Source organism: Aethalodelphis obliquidens, unplaced genomic scaffold (genome assembly GCF_003676395.1).
Source record: "Aethalodelphis obliquidens isolate GAN/ISIS:26980383/991018 unplaced genomic scaffold, ASM367639v1 scaffold12, whole genome shotgun sequence".
Lineage (NCBI taxonomy): Eukaryota > Metazoa > Chordata > Mammalia > Artiodactyla > Delphinidae > Aethalodelphis > Aethalodelphis obliquidens.
Genome location: NW_020837956.1, coordinates 25,011,600 through 25,035,581, shown reverse-complemented (window position 1 = coordinate 25,035,581; position 23,982 = coordinate 25,011,600). Strand labels below are relative to the sequence as shown.

At 37.2% G+C, this 23,982-nt stretch overlaps 1 protein-coding gene across 9 annotated transcripts in view; it reads right to left on the bottom strand.

Annotated features, from left to right (window-relative positions):
• The window catches only part of ITSN2 (intersectin 2), a 160,826-nt gene that overhangs the window by 131,166 nt on the left and 5,678 nt on the right, over positions 1 to 23,982 (bottom strand). For 7 of the 9 annotated variants that reach the window (XM_027113696.1, XM_027113694.1, XM_027113703.1 and 4 more), the window contains exon 2: positions 2,598 to 2,661. The exons of the other annotated variants lie outside the window; for them this stretch is intronic. In XM_027113696.1, coding sequence (XP_026969497.1) covers positions 2,598 to 2,625 — 28 coding nt within the window. In that variant the 5' untranslated portion in view covers positions 2,626 to 2,661. The remainder of the gene's footprint in view (positions 1 to 2,597; positions 2,662 to 23,982) is intronic. 9 annotated transcript variants of the gene reach the window in all.

Below are 23,982 nucleotides of genomic sequence, written 5' to 3'. Positions count from 1 at the left end.
ACTCTTAGAGGAAAACATAGGCAGAGCTCTCCATGACATAAATCACAGCAAGATCCTTTTTGACCCATCTCCTAGAGAAATGGAAATAAAAACAAAAATAAACAAATGGGACCTAATGACACTGCAAAGCTTCTGCACAGCAAAGGAAACCATAAACAAGACCAAAAGACAGCCCTCAGAATGGGAGAAAATATTTGCAAATGAAACAGCTGACAAAGGATTAATTTCCAAAATTTACAAGCAGCTCATGCAGCTCAATAACAAAAAAACAAACAACCCAATCCAAAAATGGGCAGAAGACCTAAATAGACATTTCTCCAAAGAAGATATACAGATTGCCAACAAACACATGAAAGAATGCTCAGCATCATTAATCATTAGGGAAATGGAAATCAAAACTACCGTGAGATATCATCTCATACCAGTCAGAATGGCCATCATCAAAAAATGGCCATCATCAAAAAATGGCCATCATCAAAAAATGGGTATACTGGGCATATACCCTGAGAAAACCATAATTCAAAAAGAGTCATGTACCAAAATGTTCATTGCAGCTCTATTTACAATAGCCCGGAGATGGAAACAACCTAAGTGTCCATCATCAGATGAATGGATAATGAAGATGTGGCACATATATACAATGGAATATTACTCAGCCGTAAAAAGAGACGAAATTGAGCTATTTGTAATGAGGTGGATAGACCTAGAATCTGTCATACAGAGTGAAGTAAGTCAGAAAGAGAAAGACAGATACCGTATGCTAACACATATATATGGAATTTAAGGGAAAAAAATGTCATGAAGAACCTAGGGGTAAGACAGGAATAAAGACACAGACCTACTAGAGAATGGACTTGAGGATATGGGGAGGGGGAAGGGTAAGCTGTGACAAAGCGAGAGAGACATGGACATATATACACTACCAAACGTAAGGTAGATAGCTAGTGTGAAGCAGCAGCATAGCACAGGGAGATCAGCTCGGTGCTTTGTGACCACCTGGAGGGGTCGGATAGGGAGGGTGGGAGGGAGGGAGACACAAGAGGGAAGAGATATGGGAACATATGTATAACTGATTCACTTTGTTATAAAGCAGAAACTAACACACCATTGTAAAGCAATTATACTCCAATAAAGATGTAAAAAATAAATAAATAAATAAATAAAAAACCAAATCCGCCTGCCAATGCAGGGGACACTGGTTCGAGCCCTGGTCCAGGAAGATCCCACGTGCTGCTGAGCAACTAAGCCCATGCGCCACACTACTGAACCTGTGTTCTAGAGCCCACGAGCTACAACTACTGAGCCCACATGCCACAACTACTGAAGCCTGCTCGCCTAGAGCCCGTACTCCGCAACAAGAAAAGCCACCACAATGTGAATCCTGCACACCGCAACGAAGACCCAGCAATGGCAAAAACAAATTAATTAATTTATTTTAAAAAACAGCAACAAAAAAACAATGTACTGATCTTGCCCTATGAGTGAGAACACTTTTTTTTTTAATGTAATTGATCAAATACTAGATGGTAACATTAACACAATCCCTTTGTGAAGGTGGTGGAATTATTGGTGATTTTTCCCTCTTTTTTTCTTTCTAGTGTTCTTTTCTATTATGGTTTTCAATTCAAGTGTTAAAGAATTATTGACTGGACCCTCTATTTCTTTATATTTTTAATTAGCGAATAAAATTTACCTCAAAATTAAGAACTCAGCATCTTTGATTTGTTTAGTGATTTAAAAAATATAATGCATTTTCTCGGGCTTCCCTGGTTGCACAGCGGTTGAGAGTCCACCTGCCAATGCAGGGGACACGGGTTCGTGTCCCGGTCCGGGAAGATCCCACATGCCACGGAGCAGCTGGGCCCGTGAGCCATGGCTGCTGAGCCTGCGCGTCCGGAGCCTGTGCTCCGCAACGGGAGAGGCCACAACAGTGAGAGGCCCGTGCACCGCAAAAAAATAATAATAATAATGCATTTTCTCAATTATAAATAACATACATAGTAAGACGACCTATTAAGGGTAATTAATGTGTATCTGGGAAATAAAGCTAGAATCAGGACAAAAAACTTTAAAAACTTTTTATTATTGAAATTACCTAAACATTTTCCTCTAATATGTTTCCTATTAAACAATTGGGTATAGGCATACATAATCCTTTATAAAAGGGAAAATGAACCAATTTTATATGTATATTAATAATTGAATATTTACTGGTTTAATCAGTTTACAATCATCTCATGCTATCAAAAACACCTTTAATATTCTCCACTTATGGCACTAAGCTTTTTGTCCTCCAGTTTTACGCATTAAACACAATCTTTGTTTAGGTTATTCTTAACTACTCAAAGGCAAGCACCACATTCCAGATGATACTACAGAACATGCTTATACTGAGCCGTGGGATTTACTGCATAATATTCTAATAGAAGATACATGCAGTGTTCTGAAATAAACTATCTAAATACTTTCAACAAGAATACTTTAAGTTTTTCATTTATAAGTTTAAGAAAAATATCTAAATGGAAATTTTATAACCTCTACCAAAGAAAAAAAATCTCATAACCTCTTTCTCTTGCCACAAGCACAAAGCCACTTACCATTCATAGCTGTGGGAAACTGAGCCATCACGGTCCTGAATTTTCCTTGCTAGCACTCAGCCATCTACAACATGAAAACATTGTGCCATTAATAACACAACAAGGGCAGATTGCAGCTTAGTGCTTCTGCTAAGGAGTAGGAATGTCTGTCCCCTTCAGCTCACACTTCCAACAAAAAACAATGCAGGGCTTCGGCAGCAGCCGAACAGACAATTTACATTTGGGGAAGGGTAGGAGATTTTGTTGAGTAATGGTACTGCCTTTAAAATAAAACTATTTAAAAGAAAAACAGTCATATTTAATAGCAAATACTTAATAGAGAAACCTTTGGCATGAACCAATTTTGTAGAAATTAATTTGGGAAAGAGGAGGGTTCTTACAGCTAGGCAAGAATTTATTTCAAAGAAATCAACTCTATAAATTAATTGTACAATAACATGGAAATCCATAATACTCTTCTTCTTCAAAAAAAATCCCCAAACATGAAAAATATCCAAAATAAATGTAGCAAAGCTGTAATTAAGTTCTACAGGTTTATAAAAATGGACTAAAAGTAACTATTAAAACATGTATGTTGGGCTTCCCTGGTGGTGCAGTGGTTAAGAATCCGCCTACCAGTGCAGGGGACATGGGTTCGAGCCCTGGTCTGGGAAGATCCCACATGCCGCGGTGCGTGGGCTTCTCATTTAAATATTAACATTTTTAGAAGCCTGAGGAAAAATGTTTGCACAAGCCATCTGAACAAAGAAGGCATAAAGAGTTGCATGTCGTGGTGGAAGGTGTCACCAGAGAAGTTTGGCTGAGTAGCTGCCAAGAAGTGTTACAAGGCACCATATCATAGTGACTGCAGTGTAAGTCACGAAAAAACTGGTATATAAATCCAGTTTGTTCATTTATAAATTTAATGGCTAAGAGAACAAACAGCAGCTTTTCTTCCTATAAAGCAAACGATCATCTACTAAATTTTGGCCACATCATTGTGTGGTGAGCAAAGGGATTTAACTGTGATTAAAATGTTTAACGGTATCAGGCATCAGCAGTCTGACACATCCACCTACACAACAGGGATAAGCAAGGACTGGGCAGTAGGGATGAGCAAACCCCCAATAATGCTTGGAATGGCACTGCCAGTTTCAGTCTTCTGACTCCCAGCTTTTCTGTACGTTACCATGATAAACCACCCTCCCTCTCAAAGTGCACATTCTTTTTTTAAGCTTTACTGCAATGGAACTTTAAACCTTTTACAACACTTAGACTTCACCTGTCACTACACTCTTCTTAGGTAGGAGGAAATTTTACCCATGTACCAGTTAGTTTTCTTCACTTCTTTCTCAAAAGGTAATGTTAACTCCAGGTTTGGAGTTGCTTACTATACAGAAAAATAATACCTAAACTATGGTGGGGTGGTCAAGAACTCCTAGAGGAGGTACTGTGTAGAGCTTCAACAGGTGAGTAAGAATTAGTTAAAGCTATAATGTTAAGAACCTTGTACTTGAACCTGTGGCTGACAAGTTTTAAAAGGTTTTAAGGAGGGACACAGTCATATTTCACTTAAAATAAGACAGTCAATTGTGAAGAAAAGGCCAAGCCTGCATCGGGGAGATCAGTTAGAATATCTGGCACAGATAAGAATGCTATCTGGCACCTGATCTAGAACAGTGGCCTCAGGAAAAGAGGAGAAGCGATGAACTGGAGAAGCAATGAAGTGTTTAAAGCAGGTAGAACTCAGGGACTCTTTAGACATAAGAGATCATAGAGAAAAAGGAAGCAAAGAGACGACTCCCAAAATGATACTCTGTGAGACTGGGTGAAGCGTGGTATCACCAGCTAAATAAAGTGAACACAGAAGGAAATTTCATAAATCAAGTTTTGATTACAACTTCCTCAAATATAGAAATTCTACAAACAGGGGCTTCCCTGGTGGCGCAGTGGTTAAGAATCCGCCTGCCAATGCAGGGGACACGGGTTCGATCCCTGGTCTGCGAAGATCCCACGTGCCGCGGAGCAACTAAGCCCGTGCGCCATGACTACTGAGCCTGCGCTCTAGAGCCCATGCTCCGCAACAAGAGAAGCCACCGCAATGAGAAGCCCGCGCACCGCAATGAAGAGTAGCTCCTGCTCTCCACAACTAGAGAAAGCCCGCGCACAGCAACGAAGACCCAATGCAGCCAAAAATAAATAAATTAAATAAATTTTAAAAAATAAATAAATTCTACAAACAAGTATAACACTTTTACCTCCCCAATTTTAAATTATTACAAGTAATGTTATACCAAAATAAGCCAAATCTTGCAAAGAAACTACTGACTTAAGATATGCAGTAGCTAGGACCCCTATTTTATTAGGAGAGAATTTTTTTCCCCAAGATTTAATTTTTTTTTTAGGCAAAATATACTTTAATATATCTGAAAATACAGTTAACAATAATTTCTACCATAACTTTAAAAAAAGATTTCCTTGACTCCTTTTTGTTCTAATCTTCATTCTGCTTGATTAATTTGTAATTGCAAACTATTTACTTTGCACTCTACTATGTTTACTGCATCCACTTTTTTAAAATTAATGTTATTGGAGTATAGTTGCTTTACAATGTTGTGCTAGTTTCTACTGTACAGCAAAGTGAATCAGCTATACGTATACATATGTCCCCTCTTTTTTGGATTTCCTTCCCATTTAGGTCACCACAGAGCACTGAATAGAGTTCCCTGAGCTATACAGTAGGTTCTCATTAGTTACCTATTTTATACATAGTATAAACAGTGTATATATGTCAATCCCAATCTCCCAATTCATCCCACATCCCTCTCCTGAGATTTTTTAAATGTGGGAGAAATCCTCCAAAAGCATTACCTACAATGCATTTTATAACTGCATAAAAGCATGTGCATTTCCAAAGATAGCTTAAAGAAAAAGCACAGGCTTACAAAAGACAAATAAGGAATAGGATCCCACAGTCACAAAGCCTTTATCAGTTAGATCTAGGTCCAAAATTTACAGATCATCTATCTAGAACCTCTAGCTAGTCATCATGTACTCTGTGAATACAACAGAATGCCACATAACAAATGCTCAATAATCACAGGTATAATCCTGAAATAAAACCAAAAAAATAAATCAAATAATGTGAGGGGCAGGGAGGGCAAATCCCCTTAGGGAAGCTGAAGGTACTGGTATTACAGAATATTCTTCGCCTGGTACATGGGATTTAGCCACCCATGCATGCAGGTACTACATTATAACATGTATGTACGTAGGTTACATCTGATTGACTGTGGTAACATCTGAATATGGTAGCATAATTTGTTGGAATCAATAAGCTTCTTTTTAAAACTTTTATATATGCTTTATTTAGGAATTTTTAATGCAAAATATTACATTATCTTTGCCCAACTATATCTGGATTGTTCAGATGACTTTTAAAAATTTTATTTATATATATGTTTGCATGTGTATATATATTTCAGATTATTTTCCATTATAGATTACAAGATATTGAATATAGTTCCCTGTATTATATAGTAAATTCTTGTTGCTTATCTATTTTATGTATAGTAGTTTGTATCTGTTAATCCCATACTCCTAATTTATCCCTCCCCACTCCCTTTCCCCTTTGGTAGCCATAAGTTTGTTTTCTGTCTGTGAGCCTGTTTCTGTTTAGTATATAGATTCATTTGTATTATTTTTTTAGATTCCACATATAAGTGATATAATATTTGTCTTTCTCTGCCTGACTTACTTCATTTAGTATGATATTCTCTTGGTCCATCCGTAGGACCATTAAGCTTTTAAAGCCTACCATTTCATATCTGTTATGTTTATATCAATTCTCTCTGGCCTATTGTAGAATAATTACTTCACGCTTAACAATTCTAATCTATATTTGCAGAGAAATAATAACAATTGAAATTTTGAAAAATACAGCAGATACATTTGATGTTTTTTAAAAAAATCAACATTTTTACATTATGTAATCATAAAAGTTACTATTTACTAAGTGCTTACTGTCAATGCAGTACACTTCATTAACTATCTGTCTTGTTCAATAGTCATTGAGAATCTAAAATATTTCAGGTTCTGTACAAGGAGCTTCACACACAGGAGCTTGTAGACTAGTCTAACAGGTGCCAGACAATGCTAGGTACCTTTGATAATACTAATAATCCTCACAATACCCCTGGAGGACGGAGATACTGTACTCATTTCACACTTGGAGAAACTGAACGATTAAATTACTTGCCAAAATTTAGTAAGTGATGAAGCCAGGATGCAATCCTAAACCTGTCTAATTCTAAAGCCCGTGAACTTCCCATGGACTTTATCTGCCTTTTCCTCTCTTAAATGGGGATAATAATTAATGCTGAGTGGGTCACAGGTTCCTGCAAGCAACAGATCAACTTACTCTTGCTACATTTCTAATGGAAAAGAAACACAAGCCAGAGACGCCCTCCAACACTTAGGTCTACAAGCAATCACATACATAAATTAGGGAGTGCTAATTATTTCTTACCTCTTGGTATAACCCTCTGACAGGAGGAAAAGGATAATCAGCATCTCCCCAGTTACAGGGCTGATGTCTGTTTCAGGCATGTGTGATTGAAGTCAGCATACAATAAACACCTCTCTCTACTCCTTAAAGGGGGTAACATGTAATGATTGGCAATCTTGGCAGTTTGCAGTTATCATATAATTTGAACACTGTGCTAGTTATCAATGGTTTTAGAATATTTATGTGGAGATTTTCCTGCTCATAAAGGGAGAACCGACATTGTTACCTTTTTAGAAACCAAGAAAATATGTGTGGTAGATAGCAGGCATAAGGCAAAGACCACTGCTTCAATTTAACATAATCCAAATGCATTTGGAGAATGTGGTAAATATATTCATACTAAGGCAGAGAAAAGTAGAAATGCTTGAATAGGAGTAGGAAATCCTTCTTCTACAAAGGGTCAGTAAGACCCAGAAGGAAAAAAAATTGTAGCCATTATAAATAAAAAGTAGTTCAATTAAGGTTGGATTTGTTTAGAACCACAGAATGGTAAGGAAACAATTACAGTAATTATTTAGTCTAAAACCCTCAATTTTCAAGATGGGAAAACTAAAAGACTTCTATGAGCTCATATAGCTAGTCAGTAGCAAAACTGGTCCTAGAAACCACATTTCTTACGTCCAATGCTTTGTTTTTAAGTTTCCCAACTTGCCTGATTGTATCACCTGGGACATTTTCTAGTTCTACAGATTCCCAGGCCCATCACCGGGAGACTGTGACTCAGTAAATGGGTCATTACATTAATTAGGGCATGAACCTCCTAAAATGGTCTTCCTGCCTTCCACAGAGCTAGTTTTTTCCACAACATCCACTGATGCCCTTCTACTTAAATTCCCCCACTGATTACAAGTTAAAGCCCAAACTTCTTAGTATGAAATATGGCACCCTTCAAAATCCCACCCCAATCTACTTTACCACACGCATCTCTAGACACTTCCCCTAGATTCAGATGTCCTAAGTACACCAACCTTTCTCCTTGAAACAGAGAGGCTTTTTTCACTCCCCTATTCCTTTGTAAAGAGCTGTTCCCTCTGTCACGTTCACCATACTTTTTTCTCATTCTTCAACTCCCAACTCAAATGTCACCTCTTCTTTGGAAGACTTATGTCCTCTCAGGTAGTTAGTCACTATCTCCTAGGTATGCCCATAACACTGTTCATCCCACAATAACTTCACTTATGCTGTATCCCAATTTCACATGTTTGCCTGTTTCACTTGTTCTGGACACAGACCATTTTTATTTACCTCTATGCCTAGTGCCTAAACCAGATCTACTTACTAAACAAATGAACTGGGTAAATGAATAAGATGGTTGAGACATGGGGGAAAAAAAAAGCGAGGGAGGCATGGAGAAAGGTAGTAATGAACTGAATATGTATGTAGAAAAGGAACTGGTAAGAAAGCAGAGCAGGCTCCAAACTACTTCCTTGAAACCCTGTAGGCATCAGAGCTGTGGATTTTAAACCAAATTGTTCCTTGCAACATGGGCCTTCTGTAACTTGTTTATTTTTTTTCTTGTAAGTACACTTTTAGAGATAAAGGTTTATTTCCCATTGAATTCTAAAGGCTTTTTATTGGGATGAGGAGAAAGGCTTGGATTTTTCAATTATACTTTGAATTATGTTGGTGGAATGCTGATTAGTGTAAATAATTTGACTTAAGATCTGACATTCAAATGCAAGATAATCAAGTTCCTGAAGGCATATCTTATAAAACTTGCTCCAGTGCCTCCTCCACTTCATGTGCTACATACATAAAAGGCAACTCTCCAAACTTGCTGATTAGTTTGGAAAAATGTTCTTTCCCCATCTGATTCCCAAGGAGATCAAGGTCAGTTCCACGAGAGAATGATTAAAGCAAAATACCTACTTCTTTATAGTTCTTGCAGTAATATGAAACTTACAGAGTACATATATTCTCCATACCTGTTCCCCATCTATCTATTCATTCATTTTTTCTTTCATCCACATATCTATTCATCAAACATGAACAGTCACAGAAGTCATGACTAAGCCATTAGTTTTGGCAATCTGTTGTGAGTACAGTTCCAGTATGGTGAGCTGGCTGTAAAAGTCAAGTTGAAGTAGATTAGGCAATAAACGGGAGGTGAAATGTAGGTGACTCAAGAAGTATGTTGCTAAGGGAAGGGGGAAAACGGGTGGGAGGAGAGATAAGAGGCTTTAGGAAAGAGGAAAGATTATAAGAGTTTACTTTTTAGATGGGAGAACAAAACTACTTTTAGCGGAAAAGGGAGAGATTTAATTTTGAAAAGGGAAAAGGAAAGGAGGTTACCTAACAGAAAGAAGTCTGGGTCCAGAGAAAGTGGAAGTTGACAGCTCTAGAGTATAAAGTTAGACTCTGGGACAGAATAAAAGACAGGAAAAGTGGTAAAGATGAATATACATAAGTTTGGAAACAGAGGAAAAAGAAGCTGAGAAAATGAGAAAGTAAAGCTTTTCTTTGCAACCCTTCTTTCTCTCTTTTCTTTGGGCCCAGACAAGAGTTCAAAGGGACAATAGTCCCAGGGGCCCAAGTGCCTAAACACAAATTTCTCTCCTTTACAGGCTAAAAAAAGAGAGGGTCACATGCAAATCAGTTCCCATGAATCAACCAGACATGTGCATTTCAACTCAGCTCATGCCTTATACATCAAAACATTTGTTAAATGAATGAATATGGGGAAAAAATTTCTAGGCAGAGGTAAAATAGTACATGCAAAAGCAGAGGGAAGAGTGTGGTCTGGGAAAATAGGCAGCAGCTTATTCATATGAAATACTGAAGGGCTAACAACAATGCAAGGAACTGTAAGAATAGCTGTAAAAATAAGTATTGCATCAATACTTAGCTAATACGAACTACAGAAATGATGCCTGAAAGTATAGTCTTAATGCCTAGCTAAAACAAATGTAAATCAGCACAACCTTTCTGGAAAGGAATTTGGAAACATATTTATAGGCTGCCTTATTACAAAAAGAATTAAAGCCCCCACAAAAATACAAAACACATTTAAGTAAAAAGTAGATTACTAAATGAAGTAATATAGAAAATAACTGATCACTGTACTTCAAACTTTGGCATATGCTTGACATTTTTCATAATAAAAGTTGAAAAAGAAAACTAGCTTTTGACCTTCATGTATCTGACTTGACCACTGGCTCTCCTCCTTCACTGCTGTCCCCTACAATCACCAGAGTAATTCCCTGACTGCTTTAACACCTAGCTCACTATCTACTCTCCAGCATTATTCCCAAAAAATTCTTGGTGATGTCAATATTCACACAGATGATCCTGCCCATATCTTGGCCTGTAAGTCTTTGACCTCCTTTGTTCCAAAAATCTTACCCTCCATCTTATCTTAGCCATCTACTCCCAGCTCACAACCTAGGCCTGTTATTACCAGTAACTGTACTCTTCTGTAATCCATTTCAATTCTGCCATGCCCCTTTCACCAGCACCATCTCAACAGCCCCATCTCTCCAGTTCCCTAACTCCAACAATTCTTTAACCCTACCTGGACCTACAAACTATTGGTCTTATCAACTTTTCACTGTCCCTCAATCTTCCTTATATCCTCACACCCTTCCTGATGTCCTAATGTCCCTCCTTACCCAAATTAAATATCACAGTCCACCATTATAAGGAGTTAGTTGTATATACCCTCAACTTCACTCTCCTCTCTCCCTACATACTACAGATCTGGCAAAATCTCAGTCTTTTCTAAATCCAACTCTCTAGTTATTCCATGACTATATAAATGAAGTTGCTGACTGGTCTCACTTTAGATTCCTGAGCACTAACTCAAGTGGACCCTATGTCCTGCCTGACAAGTCCACATTTCCCTAGTCCATTTGCTTTCCCACTTGCTTAGATGACTATTTCACACTTTGCTCTTTCAGTCTCCCAGACTTGTAACATGTTACAAATACTTTTTATCCAGTTTGTTGTTGTACCAACTTTGTTATACCTTTTTTGTCAATCTTTTCCTTTATGACTACTGAGTATGCTATCATGCTAAGAAAGGCCTGTCTCACATCAGAAAATTGCCCAAATTTTCTTCTAGTACCTGTATATTTTTCCAAATTTATATATTTGATCTATCTGGATTTTTATTTTAGAGCGGAAAGACAAATATGAGTCTAAATTATTTTCTCCACTCTTGCACTAGTGATGTCTGTCACTTTTTCTGAGACCATTTATGAAATAATTTGCTTTTCCTAATTGATCTAAAATGCATCTCTTTTCTTATACACTAAGTTTACTCACAGCCTATATTTCTGTTCTGAGGGTCTTCCTGTGTACTCCTATCTCAGGGTTCTAATTACCATAGTGTTCGAATATGCAAATCCCTCTCTACTCACTATCCTATTTTTTCATAATTTTTGAGGCTATTCTCAGATGCGTATTTTTGCATCCTTCAGTAGATCCCGCCTCTTATCTCCTTTATTTCTAGGTACTTTATGGTTATAGTAAAAATGACATACTAACTTTATATATTTTTGGTATACAAGAAACATATTCATTTTGGTAAATTTATATTGCAATGAATACGTCTGGTTCATTTGCCTGCTTGGTCCATGGTTGTTTGTCTCATGACAAAAACATCAGCCAAATTCCAATAGGAGAGCATACTACAATATACCTAACCAGTACCCCTCTAAACTGTCAAAGTCATCAGAAACAAGTAAAGTTTGAGTAACATTCACAGCCAAGAGGAGCCTAAGGAGCCATGACAATTAAATGTACTATGGTATGGGATCCTGGAACACAAAAAGGACATTAGGTAAAAACTAAGGAAAAGTAAATAAAGCATGGACTTTAGTTAATAATAATGTACCAACATTGGTTCATTAATTGTAACAAATGTATTGTACTAATTTACCAATAATGAGTAGAAGGGTATATGGGAAACTCTGTACTATCTGCTCAATTTTTCCTGTAAATTTTAAACTGTCCAAAAAGAAAAGTGTATCCATTTTTTAAAGAAGGCAAATACCACAGAAGTAGAAGGTTTAAGGTAAAATATGTGCCTTTAACTTTGGCAACAGTCATCCAAAACAAAATACCCCACTTGGCCCATTTGTAAGAACTTATCTTAAGAAAATAATCCAAAGGAGGAAAATAGAATGCAAAGATGCATATCACAGTGTCATCAACAGTAGAAAAAAAAATACAAATAAGGTAATTTATCTAACAGAGAAAGGAACAAGAAAATAAAGTTATATTAACTTAGAATAATATACGTCTATTTACAAATGATAATTTCAAGGCCACAGTAGATAGCTAACGTTTATGATACAATGTGTTTCTAAAAAATACAAAATTCTAGAATAGGATACAAATATTCAAAATTGTGAGCACATGTCAAGGATTAGAAGAAAACCTCTTGAGGGAAATGTATAATAAACGTTTATTATACATTCACTAAATAATAATATTCATAACAGTTTTATTTATAATAGCAAAAAACTTGAAACAACCTAAACATCTGAGAACAGGAGTATGGTTAATAAATCGTAGCCTACTACTAGATAAAAACATCACAACCATTAAAACTTATGAAAATTATGAAACAACACATAAAAAAAATTCTTCCATGTAACGTGCAGACAAAAATCTACACTATGATTACAACTACGTAAAAATTACATATGGGTGTGTGTGCGTGTGTATAAACAGTTCAAACTCTAGCACCTACCTCCTCTTCCTGGAGGTTGGTGAGTGGGGCTGAAAATTCCCACTCTCTAATCCTCTAGGTCTCTCTGGTCGTTCAGCCTTATGCTGAGGCTATCTAGGGGTGCCCCTCTCAGTCACCTCATTAACATAAGCTCATGTATGATGGAAAGCAGATTTCCTATCACTCAGGGAATTCCAAAGGTTTTAGGAGCTCTGTGCCAGGAATCAGGGACAATGACCAAATATATTGGTATTACACGACATCATCTTTTTTTTTTTTGCGGTACGTGGGCCTCTCACCGCCGCGGCCTCTCCCGCTGTGGAGCACAGGCTCCGGACGCGCAGGCTCAGCGGCCATGGCCCACGGGTGCAGCCGCTCTGCAGCACGTGGGATCCTCCCGGACCGGGGCACAAACCCGCGTCCCCCGCACCGACAGGTGGACCTTCAACCACTGCACCACCAGGGAAGCCCTACACTACATCATCTTTTAACCCTATAGCCAATATCAATCACCCAGAGCCTCTCCCTCGTCAATTTCTTAGTCTATTTTAAACAATATTAAGTAACAAGTCTGTTTTACCAAAAACATTTATCTGAAATTACCAACCTCATCTCAAATCCAACCATGCTACATCCAGTGCTAAAACAGGAAAAGTATACTCCACACACACCATACTGCAGAGGCCTAAAGAGACTGAATCCAAACTGATGCCACACCAGAGCAGGGTCCACATGGGAGAGCTTCTACTGGTTACTGGTAAATTCCAATCTCCACCAAAACACAAACAGAACAAGAGAGTAAAGGAAAGAAAAACTAGTGGCCAATGGATAGAAAAGCATTCATCCATTTTCTTACTCTGGCAAGCCAATTAACTCTTTTTTTAAAATATAATACATTTCAAGTAAAGCATGCAATCACTGCAGCAAAAATAACACTCTTAAATAGAACATCCCAATCATTCAAGAAAGTGAATATGAATAAATATGCAATGAGGACTTTAAAGGCAAACTCCAAGTTCTGACAGGGACAAAAATTACCAGGGAAGAATAAAATAGAGATATTCTAACATGGAATGAGTCACACTTTAAAAAAAAGTGTATCCAGAAAACATCTATCACTGAACAGCAACACCTAACCAAAGTAAGGTTTCACTTTCCCCAAATACTTCAAATCACAAATTTACAAATTCTCTTCACCCATCTGAATTCTTTAATTTTGAGGGGTCATGGACTTTTTTTTTTTTAAAGAAATTCGGCAAACCCAGTTTCTCTCGGAAAAAAAACACAAATGCACAAAATGTGGCATACAAAGGTTTCAGGCTTCCAAAGCCAATCTGTGGACTTTCAGAGATTCATGTAGTCCATAGTTAAGACCCTTAATTAAATGTACACTAATACCCATTTAAAAAAATTATTAGAGTGGGATAGAGTGAAAAAGAATCTGTCCAATTATGTAGTCCATTCATTCTCAAACTATTCTAACCATGGCCTACCTAAGTGGAACAAGAGATCCAACCTAGCCACTTGCTCCTATTTTCCAGTAGAAAAATAACTCCATGATGAAGAAATTATAGCAATGAAAGTTACACAAGAGCAAAATGGTCAACAAAAATAAATCTAACATAAGTCTTTAATTACAGTTAATTCAAGAGTAGCAGAAACGGGAACCAAATCAAACTCAAGACAATCCAATGATGCAATGAAAATAGTATCCATCAGTGTGGGCGTGCATAGTAGGAATTTTTCAATTCAATTCAGTGCTGCCAAAGTTTTGTAGAGTTAACAGATTTCTTAGAAGAAAACTAAGAAACCTCAGGAAGCTCTAGAAATTGGCTAGTTTTAGTTTATGAACACTAAATTTCAGTAATCCTTAATAACTCAGATTATAAGTAGCCTATAGGAATACATAAAAATCAAAGACTGTAAACGGAATAACAATAGCCCCCAAGAATTGAGGAAATGACTTGCATTTTACTTTCATTCATCAGAAAAAAGCCTTCCGACCTAGCATATGTCTTGAACTTATCTGGGAAGCAGCAACAGAATCCAATAATTTTCAACCACTGTGATTCTGTGATTCTGCTCACCAATAGTATAAAATCTAATCTCCTACTAAATTGGATCCCTCATACCTTGCTGGTGAGAATGTAAAATGATTTAGCTGCTTTCAAAAACAATTTGGCAGTTCCTCAAAATGTTAAACATAGGTTACCATAAAACTCAGCAATTCCACCCCTAGGTACGAACTCAGGAGAAATAAAAACATAAACCTATGTCCATACAAAAACTTGTACACGAATGCTCACAGCAGCATTATTTATAATAGCCAAAAGTGGAAACAACCCAAATGTCCATCAACTGATGAATGGATAAACAAATGTGGTATACCCACACAATGGAACCTTTGGCCATAAAAAGGAACTAATTACTGACACGTGCTACAACATGGATGCACTTTAAAAACACTATGGTAAGTGAAAGAAGCTAGTCACAAAAGACCACATATTCTATTTTCTCATTTATATGAGGTGTCCAGAATAGGCAAATTCATGAGACAGAAAGTAGATCAGTGGTTCCCTAGAGCTTGGGGTATTGGAGGGAAATGGAGAGAGGCTGCTAATAGGTATAGGGGGTTCTTTTAGATGATGAAAATGTTCTAAAATTTGTGATGATGCTTGTGCAATTCTGTGACTCTAATAAAAACCATAGAGCTGTAAACTTAAAAAGGGTGAATTTTATGGTTTATGAATTATATCTCAATAAATCTGATTTTTTTTAAAAAAATCTGATCTTCACATGGCATACAAGGTGTTTTAGGGTTTATCTTCTGCCTACTTTTCCACTCTTGGAATACCTTCCCCTTCCACCTCTGCCCCATCTTATTCCTATTCCCTCTCTCTCTGAATCTGTGTAACTACCTACCTTCTCAGTGACACTTCTACCTACAAAAGCTTTCTTTGCCACATTCTCATTTTATCCTGTATATATCTCCATTAAACTACATACCAACTAGTAATGTAACCTTTGTTTTCATTCCTGCCCACCTCTATTAGACTGTGAGTTCCTGTGAATGTCTCTTCATCTTCATATACCTAGTGCTCAGCAGTCAGCCACATGGTAGGTACTAAAATATCCTTTAATAAACACAAATGCTTTGACTCAGAGATTAGCATCCTTTCAACTGCACTGAGGACAAGCAAGTTGACAGTCTGGAACTTGAACTTTGAAAGCAGATCAACCAATTGAGCTCTAATCCCAGGGCAGTTACTTCTTAGTTTAGTAGACTTCCACATGACATAGCTTCAATTTCCTAACCTATAAATGTGGATAATGCCAGGCTTTTTTAAGGCTCAGCTATCACGTCTGTAAAGCAACTGGCACACACAAGGCGATCATAAATGATGGCTATTACTACTATTATTTCAACATGATTTTCAACTATAATACAGTCAGTCCCCTACATATGAACCTTCAAGTTGCAAACTTTCAGATATGAACATGTGTTCGCATGTCCAATCACGTTAGTTCACATGCCGGGTGTACACTGTCACGTGCGTGCATCCTCTACAAGTGGTTGTGCTTTTGTGTACTCTACTGTACAGTACTGTATAGAGTTCACTAGTACAGTATCTTTATTTCAAGCCCAGCATGTCCGGAAGAAAGCGTAAAAGCAGCACTGACGTAGCTGGTACTGCTAAGAAGCGCCAAGCGATACCGATGGAAACAGAAGTGAAAATAATTGAGAGAGTGGAGCGACAAGAGGAAGAAGAAGTGACTGAAGAACCGAAGAGATTCATGACACAGGAAGTGGCAAGGGGATTTTCTTTATTTGAGGAGGCAGTTAGTTTTTGATGCACAGGACCTGAACGTAGAATCATACATGAAGGTTGCAGCAGCAGTTCAGAATGCGATCCAGTGCTACCGTGTCATCTATGACGAGAAAAAAAGAGCTACTACCCAAACATCACTGGATCGTTTTTTTCACGAGGGTAGACAGAACTGAATCCAGCAAGGAACCAGAACCTGTGCCATCAACTTCAGGCATGGGTGAAATTGCAACTTGCCCTCCTTCTCCTATTGCTGATGATCCTTCAGCTCTACCATCTCCCACCTCCTCTCCCTCCTCCAGTCAGTAACTCTCCTTGCCTGTTCACTTGATGCCAGCCCCTGTATGCCAGCTGTTGTATTGTACTACTGTATTTGTCAAGGTACTGTACTGTAATATTAAACATGTTTCTTTATTTTGTTTGTTTTTTATGTATTGTTTGTGTGAAAAGTATTATAAACCTATTACAGTACAGTACTATATAGCCAATGTGTTAGTTTGGTACCTAGGCTAATTTTGTTGGACTTAGGAACATATTGGACTTACGAACACGCTCTCAGAACGGAGTTCATTCGTATGTGGGGGATCTACTGTAGTTGGCTTGATTTCGCTGAACTGGTATAACAAACCACAGTTGTACCAATTACTAATAAAAAGGACATGTTTTTCTTACAAATATTGATTATATTTGAATAAAAGGTGACCACTATTTCTACTGAGAGGCTTAGGGCCCCAAATACACAAAGCATGTTGAGACTCAAAAACTTCAAAAAGAGAATTGTTCTATACAAACTTAGTTCTTAGTTCTAGTTCTTCAACTTAGCATCTTCAGTTTAAGATGTCTGAATATAAATTGTAAGTTTGGACTTTTATAAATGTTAAGTTTAGCCCACAAAGAATCAACCAATAAACGGGGCAAAAAAAGAACTGGAATGGTAAACTAATACTGAAGTAGCTAGCGCTCCAATAATATCAAAGATTTAAATTAAACCAATTTTAGAAGAATTAGTCAACAACACTGAACAAGACAATTCACCCACACGAAGGGGGAAAAAACATCTAAGAATAGCTTGTGACTCAGCCTGCATTGCTGTAAGGGGAGGGCTGGGGGTGCTGGTTATTTGGTCTATTCTCTTCTATCAGGACTAAATATTAAAGCACAATTATTTACTTGAATGAGAAGTACAGAGGGAAAAAATTCAGGTAGATTCTTCACCTTCAAGTAAAATATCACCTCTCTGAAATAAAGATAACTAAGTTTTGAAGCCATGCAAGAAAACACAAAGGAAATAGTAAAAATTCATTTATATAAGTATTTTAAACTTCTGTTGAAAAAAAGTTAAAAGATATACAATTGGAAAAAAATCACAACAAATATGACAGCCATTATTTTTAATATACAGAGAACTACTAAAATAATGAAAACAAATAAATAGACAATTTTCCAAAGAGGAAATAAAACTGGCTAATAAATGTTAACATCACTAATAATCAAGAAAATACAAATGAAGTTCTCTTTTGTTTCTCCTTATAAACTTATTTAAAAAAACCCCACAACAACAGACACTAGACAGTAGTCAGGGCTAGCAAACATGAGAAGAGATGAGTACTACAGACATACTCATGGGGGTGCAAACTGGTAGAGCTCTTCAGAAGGCAGTGTGAAAATATACAGCAAGAATCCTAACAACGTTCTTATCCTGTAAGTCAATAATTTCATTTCTGGAAATCTGTCATAAGCAAATAATAATAAATGTGGGAAAGACTTTACTTACAATGATATTCACTGCAGTTATTATTAGTTACTACACAAAAAAATTGGAAATAATATAAGCATCCAATAATAGGAGGACACACTGAGCCAAGTATTATGGTGCCACTTAAATTCATAATGATATGTAAATTATATCTCAATAACCTACTTTTTAATAAACAATTTCAGCTAGACCATATAATAACCTGGAAACTGGTTATGCTCTTATAACCTATGATATACTATAAATGTGTATTTATCATTATTAAAAATAACAGCGGCTAACGATCACTGAATACTTACCAAATACCAAGCCTGACACTCAGGTCTTTACTTGTTGTCACTGTTATCTCATTATCACTGATATCCTCATTATCAGGGCCATCCTAGAAGTCTGAGGCCCAGGACCACTCACCCACTGTGAGGCTAGCCCAAGATAAATCACACTTTAAAGGAGGTCTCAGTGTAAACATTTTCATAGGCCCCTTGAGAATATTTAAAAAAATAGTTTGAAGTTAAAATTTAATTATTTCAGAAAAGAAAGGTACAGTACCCCTGACTCACCCCCCTCCCTGCAACCACAGCCCAGAGCAGCCCCAGCTGACCTAACCAAAAGACAGTTCCGATTATTATTGTTACATTTATTGAAAAGTCATTATGAGATGGTCACACTAAACATACATTATCTCTTCATCCTCATAACAACTCTAGGGATAAATATTATTAGGAAATCTCCACTTTTTAAAGAAAAGAAAACTGAGGCTTAGTGAGACTGTTACACTCACAAAGCTAATGAAAGGCTAAGCTGGAACTAAAACCCCAGACAGCACAAGCCATGTTCCTAACTACAGTGTTGTATTGTAAAACATGTACAAAAATATATATGCAAAAACAAAGAGAAAAGAGAGGGTGGATGGGAGACACCAAAATATGGTTGTCATTGGTTGTTGGACTTGGAATAACTTTTTTCTCCTACTTTTTCTCCCTCTATTTTACAAAGTTTCTTCAATCAGCATGCATTATTTTCATAATGAAAAAAAGTTTCAGTTACATGATGAGACATAAAGAGGAAAGGAATTTGAAAAAATATCAAATTAAATGACAAATAAATTACGTTGTTAATATATAAAGTGCTCACTTTTTATTCTTCTAGATCAGCAGTCAGTATACCTCAAGATTAGGCTAGTGGAACAACAGAATGTCCCTTAGTCTCTTATCAAAGCTAGAAGAACAGAAACGTAATGAACCCTGGAGAAAAAAGGAGTTGAGATCTTATCCAGTGTGCTGACAGCCAGGGAAAGGTGTGCAGGAACCCAAGTCTCCACGGACAAAAGCTGCATGGTTCCTTCTCTTCCCAAGCCCAAGGCTTCTACTTCAGGCAAAGGCTGCCAGTGGGCCTACCCCACCAAGTCACCAAACTTCCCTGGGCATTTCAAGATCTTACCAAGTTTACACCAGGACCCTCCAACTTCCCCTGTCCCCTCACACTGAAAAACGGGGGAAGTCAGAAGAGAAACTGAACACTTTCACAGCAGAAGAAATCTAGAAGGAAGATTTAACTATTCTGAACACTAGACCAGGTATGCTGGGTGAAAGAAGAACTTATTTCATCAGGCTTTCCCAGAGGCAAGGTTGATAATCCTCAAAATCACTCTAAATAACTTGCGGTTCCCCGAATGGGGAATTTCCACATCTGTTTTCACTCGGTTTTAGTCTCTGGGCCCTCCCTCTCTCCCTCCTTCCCCGGGCCTTCAAAGCGCAGTTCCAAGGTTACTTCCTCAGTGTAAGTTTCTCTATTTTACATATTGGGAAGGTTGATTTCCTTCTTGATATCACCAACATCATCATGAGCACCTTTAATTCAAATCAACAAATCTTTACGGAGTCATCAGAGGTATAGCACCTGTATAAGATGTGTAAGCGCAGGGAATACACAAGAGGAATAAGACGAAAACTGAGTATTGCATGTAAGTGCTATAGGTATAAAGAAAAGACAGAAGATGGGCACCTAACTTTGCCTTAAGACTAGAAAGTTGTTAGATGAGTAATCCCAGAGGAAATGAATCCTAAACTGAGTAATGAAGAACTAAACAATAGGTATCACGCAGTAGGCTAGGAAAACAGATTTTTAGGAATTGGGAACAGAAATGGTCAAGGACACAGAAGAAAAAACTGTCTGAAAATTTAAAACACAATGTCAGAGGTTTGTAAATGGAGCTAATAATAGCACCTACATCACAGGGGTGTCGTAAAAATTAAATGAGTTAATAAATATAACGAATTAGAATAGTGCTACACATGGGGATTACAACATAAATGTTAGCTATTATCATTATCATTGATAAGAATCAATTTACAAAACTAAGAAACAAACTTGGAAAAAAATTTACACCTATAAGCAAGAGTTAATATTCTTAATATATAAAGAATTCTTAGAAATAACCAAGAGATGAACATGCCAATGAAGTGAGAAAAAGACAAATATTTCTCAAAGAAAAAAAAATTTAAGTATAATATTATTAATATTCAGAGAAAGAAAAATTAAAACAAGGGTTTTTAATCAAATTATTAGATTAAAGAAAAAAAAGCCAGTGTTTCTGAGGATGTGGGGAATAGGACTGATTACATCTGGTAAGAGAACACTTTGGTACTGACAAGTTTTTCTAGAAGACAACTTGGCAATACATTTACATGGGCCTTAGGAAGTGTCCATACCTTTTGATCCAATACCACTGCAACTACTAGAAATTTATTCTAAGGAAATAATCATAGACATAAACACAGATATGGTTACAAGGATGTTAACTGTGGCACAATTTAAAATAACAACAACAAAAAAACTATAAACTACCTTAATGTTAGAGAACCAATATGAGACAATGATATGAGCACAGTATATACAGTCAGACTAAGTTCATAACCTATGGCTGCCACTTATTGGCTATGGGATCTTGGGAAAATTACTAAACCTGTCCTTGCTCAATTTTCTCAGCTGTAAAATAAGTAATAAAAGAACAGGTCTTATAGAGAGTCTGAAGACTAGATGAGCAAAAATATGTAAAGTGTCTCAAAAGTATTGATAACCAGGATATAGTAAATGCACAATAAATACTAGACATTATTAACATACCGTAGTAGCAAGCCAATAAAAATTATATTGTAGATAAATATATAATAAAGTAGAACCATGGTTTTTGATAAATGCTAGTAAGCTAAAAAGCAGATTATATAAGCAGAGTATATAATTCCATTTTTCCCAAAGAAAAATTTCTAGAAGGAGATCTACTAAAATATTAACACTGAACATTTCTCCGGGTAATATGAATTACGGACTATTATTTTCTTCTTTCAACTCCCCTGTAGCTTTCCAGTTTTACACAAGGAACATGATATTACTCATCACAATAAAAATGGTACAAACAAAAAGTCTATAGAATTTTAAAACAAACACAACATAGCACTTTTAGAAAAAACCAAATTAAGGTATCTATTCTAAACTATTTGATAAATCTCTGCTCTAGGCTCATGTTGTGCCTGAGGTTTTTTGTTTTTTGTTTTCTGGCTTAAGTTACTAGAAAATAGAAATATTAAGAGATCTGCTGGGTCCAAACCAAACAGTAAATGATAAACATTTCTGTTAAATACAATGACCTGAAATACTATTAAATTTACTCATAAAATGTGTACAATAATCCTTCCCCAATCTTGAATTCCTTAATAATTTTGAATGAGGCCAATTTACTTCTCTCGATTTACCCTCACCCACCTACCCACACATTCCCTAGCCTCATTTCCTACCTTACTTTTCTCCATGGCACTTAACAAATTCTAACTCCTAGACATTTTGTCTCTGCTCCCCCCCTTTTTTTTTTTTTGCGGTACGCGGGCCTCTCACTTTTGTGGCCTCTCCCGTTGTGGAGCACAGGCTCCGGACGCACAGGCTCAGCGGCCATGGCTCACGGGCCCAGCCGCTCCGCGGCATGTGGGATCTTCCCGGACCGGGGCACGAACCTGTGTCCCCTGCATCAGCAGACAGACTCTCAACGACTGCGTCACCAGGGAAGCCCTGCTCCCCCTTCTTGAATAAAAGTAGCACAAGGGCCAAGGTTTTTGTGTATTTTTTTCACTGTTTATATTCTCAGTGGTTGGGCCAGTTCCTGGCATGTAGACACTCATTATTTGCTAAAAGAATTAATTCAATACCAAGAATTACAAGTGATTTCTATTGGGTTTAACTTTTTAAAGAGGAAAGACAGTGTTTGAGAAAAAAGAAAAGAAAGTTAAAGCAGGTGGCAGAAAAGGTGGGAAGAGGGGATTTTTTTTTTCATTGAAGCCCCTGGAAAGACAAAGATGGGGTAAAGTCAACTTAATGAGGAAAGCAATAGCAAAGATGGATTTAAGAGAGAGCTGCTGCATGTACTTTTTCAAAATGGGATTACCACCAGGTTATGAAGACTATAAAACCCAGGTATTGGAAAGTAGTGTTCAGAAAGTTTTGGGTTATCTGTCTCTAACCTAAATGGTTCTTTCCATCTCCATCATCCAAGTGATTTAGCTTTCTAGGACCCAGTGCAACCCCGGATCCTGGAGGTAGGAGCTAGTATGCTGGAAGAAGGCGGCAAAAACTCCAATTAGAATCATGGAATGAAGACCAGACACCAAAAGAAAGGAGAGGTGGTGAGGGAAAGCCTTCCAATACAGGTTGTCTAAGCATTTCACTGGAACTTTAGCAGAGGGAAAGCCTAAAATGTTTCTCGTGAGGTGAATAGAGTAAGGGAAATTAAATCTCAAGTCTTAACCATGGCTTCTCCTCTACAATTTCGGTTTTTAGGGCTTACCACAGAGTCAGAGAATGAATGCTACACAAGTGTTCCCAGCCTGCATCATTCTCAGCAAACTTCACTAATCCTGAAGTTCTCACTTATATTCACCAAAAAGTATCTCATACTTACTAAAATTAAAGTCACCTAATGTTACATAAATTGAGAAATTATTAACTTGACCTACTTAATTCTTATATTTAAGCAGTCATTCTTTTTTTTTTAACATCTTTATTGGGGTATAATTGCTTTACAATGGTGTGTTAGTTTCTGCTTTATAAAAAGCAGTCATTCTTAAGTGTGAAGGAGGAGGGGTGAAGGGGTGAAGAAAGTGTCCAAATACATATTTTAAGCAAAAATAAAACGATAAAGCAACAGTTATCAGTGTCCTCCTAACTGTCGGAGCAAACCCTGCTGGGTCCTTATCTGTATGGGCTCTGCAGTTTCACACTGCCACCGTCCTTGATCATTCTTTCCCTCACACTAGCCAAGCACTCCTCACACTGAAAAGTAGAAGTTATTTAAGCATATGGATTCAAAGACTTTGAAGTAATAATCCAAAGCTGTTGTTTCTTTTGCAGATATACAACATTTTCTTCTTTCAGGCTATGTTTCCCCATCTCCCCACTGCCCCAAATTAAGGGGACTAAAAGGGCAGATTCTTTGTTGGGAGATGGGATTGTGGCTAAATTCTACTCTATTTTCCAGCCTTCTTTTAGGAATGGTAAGATTAAAAATTAAGGGCTAGGGCTTCCCTGGTGGCGCA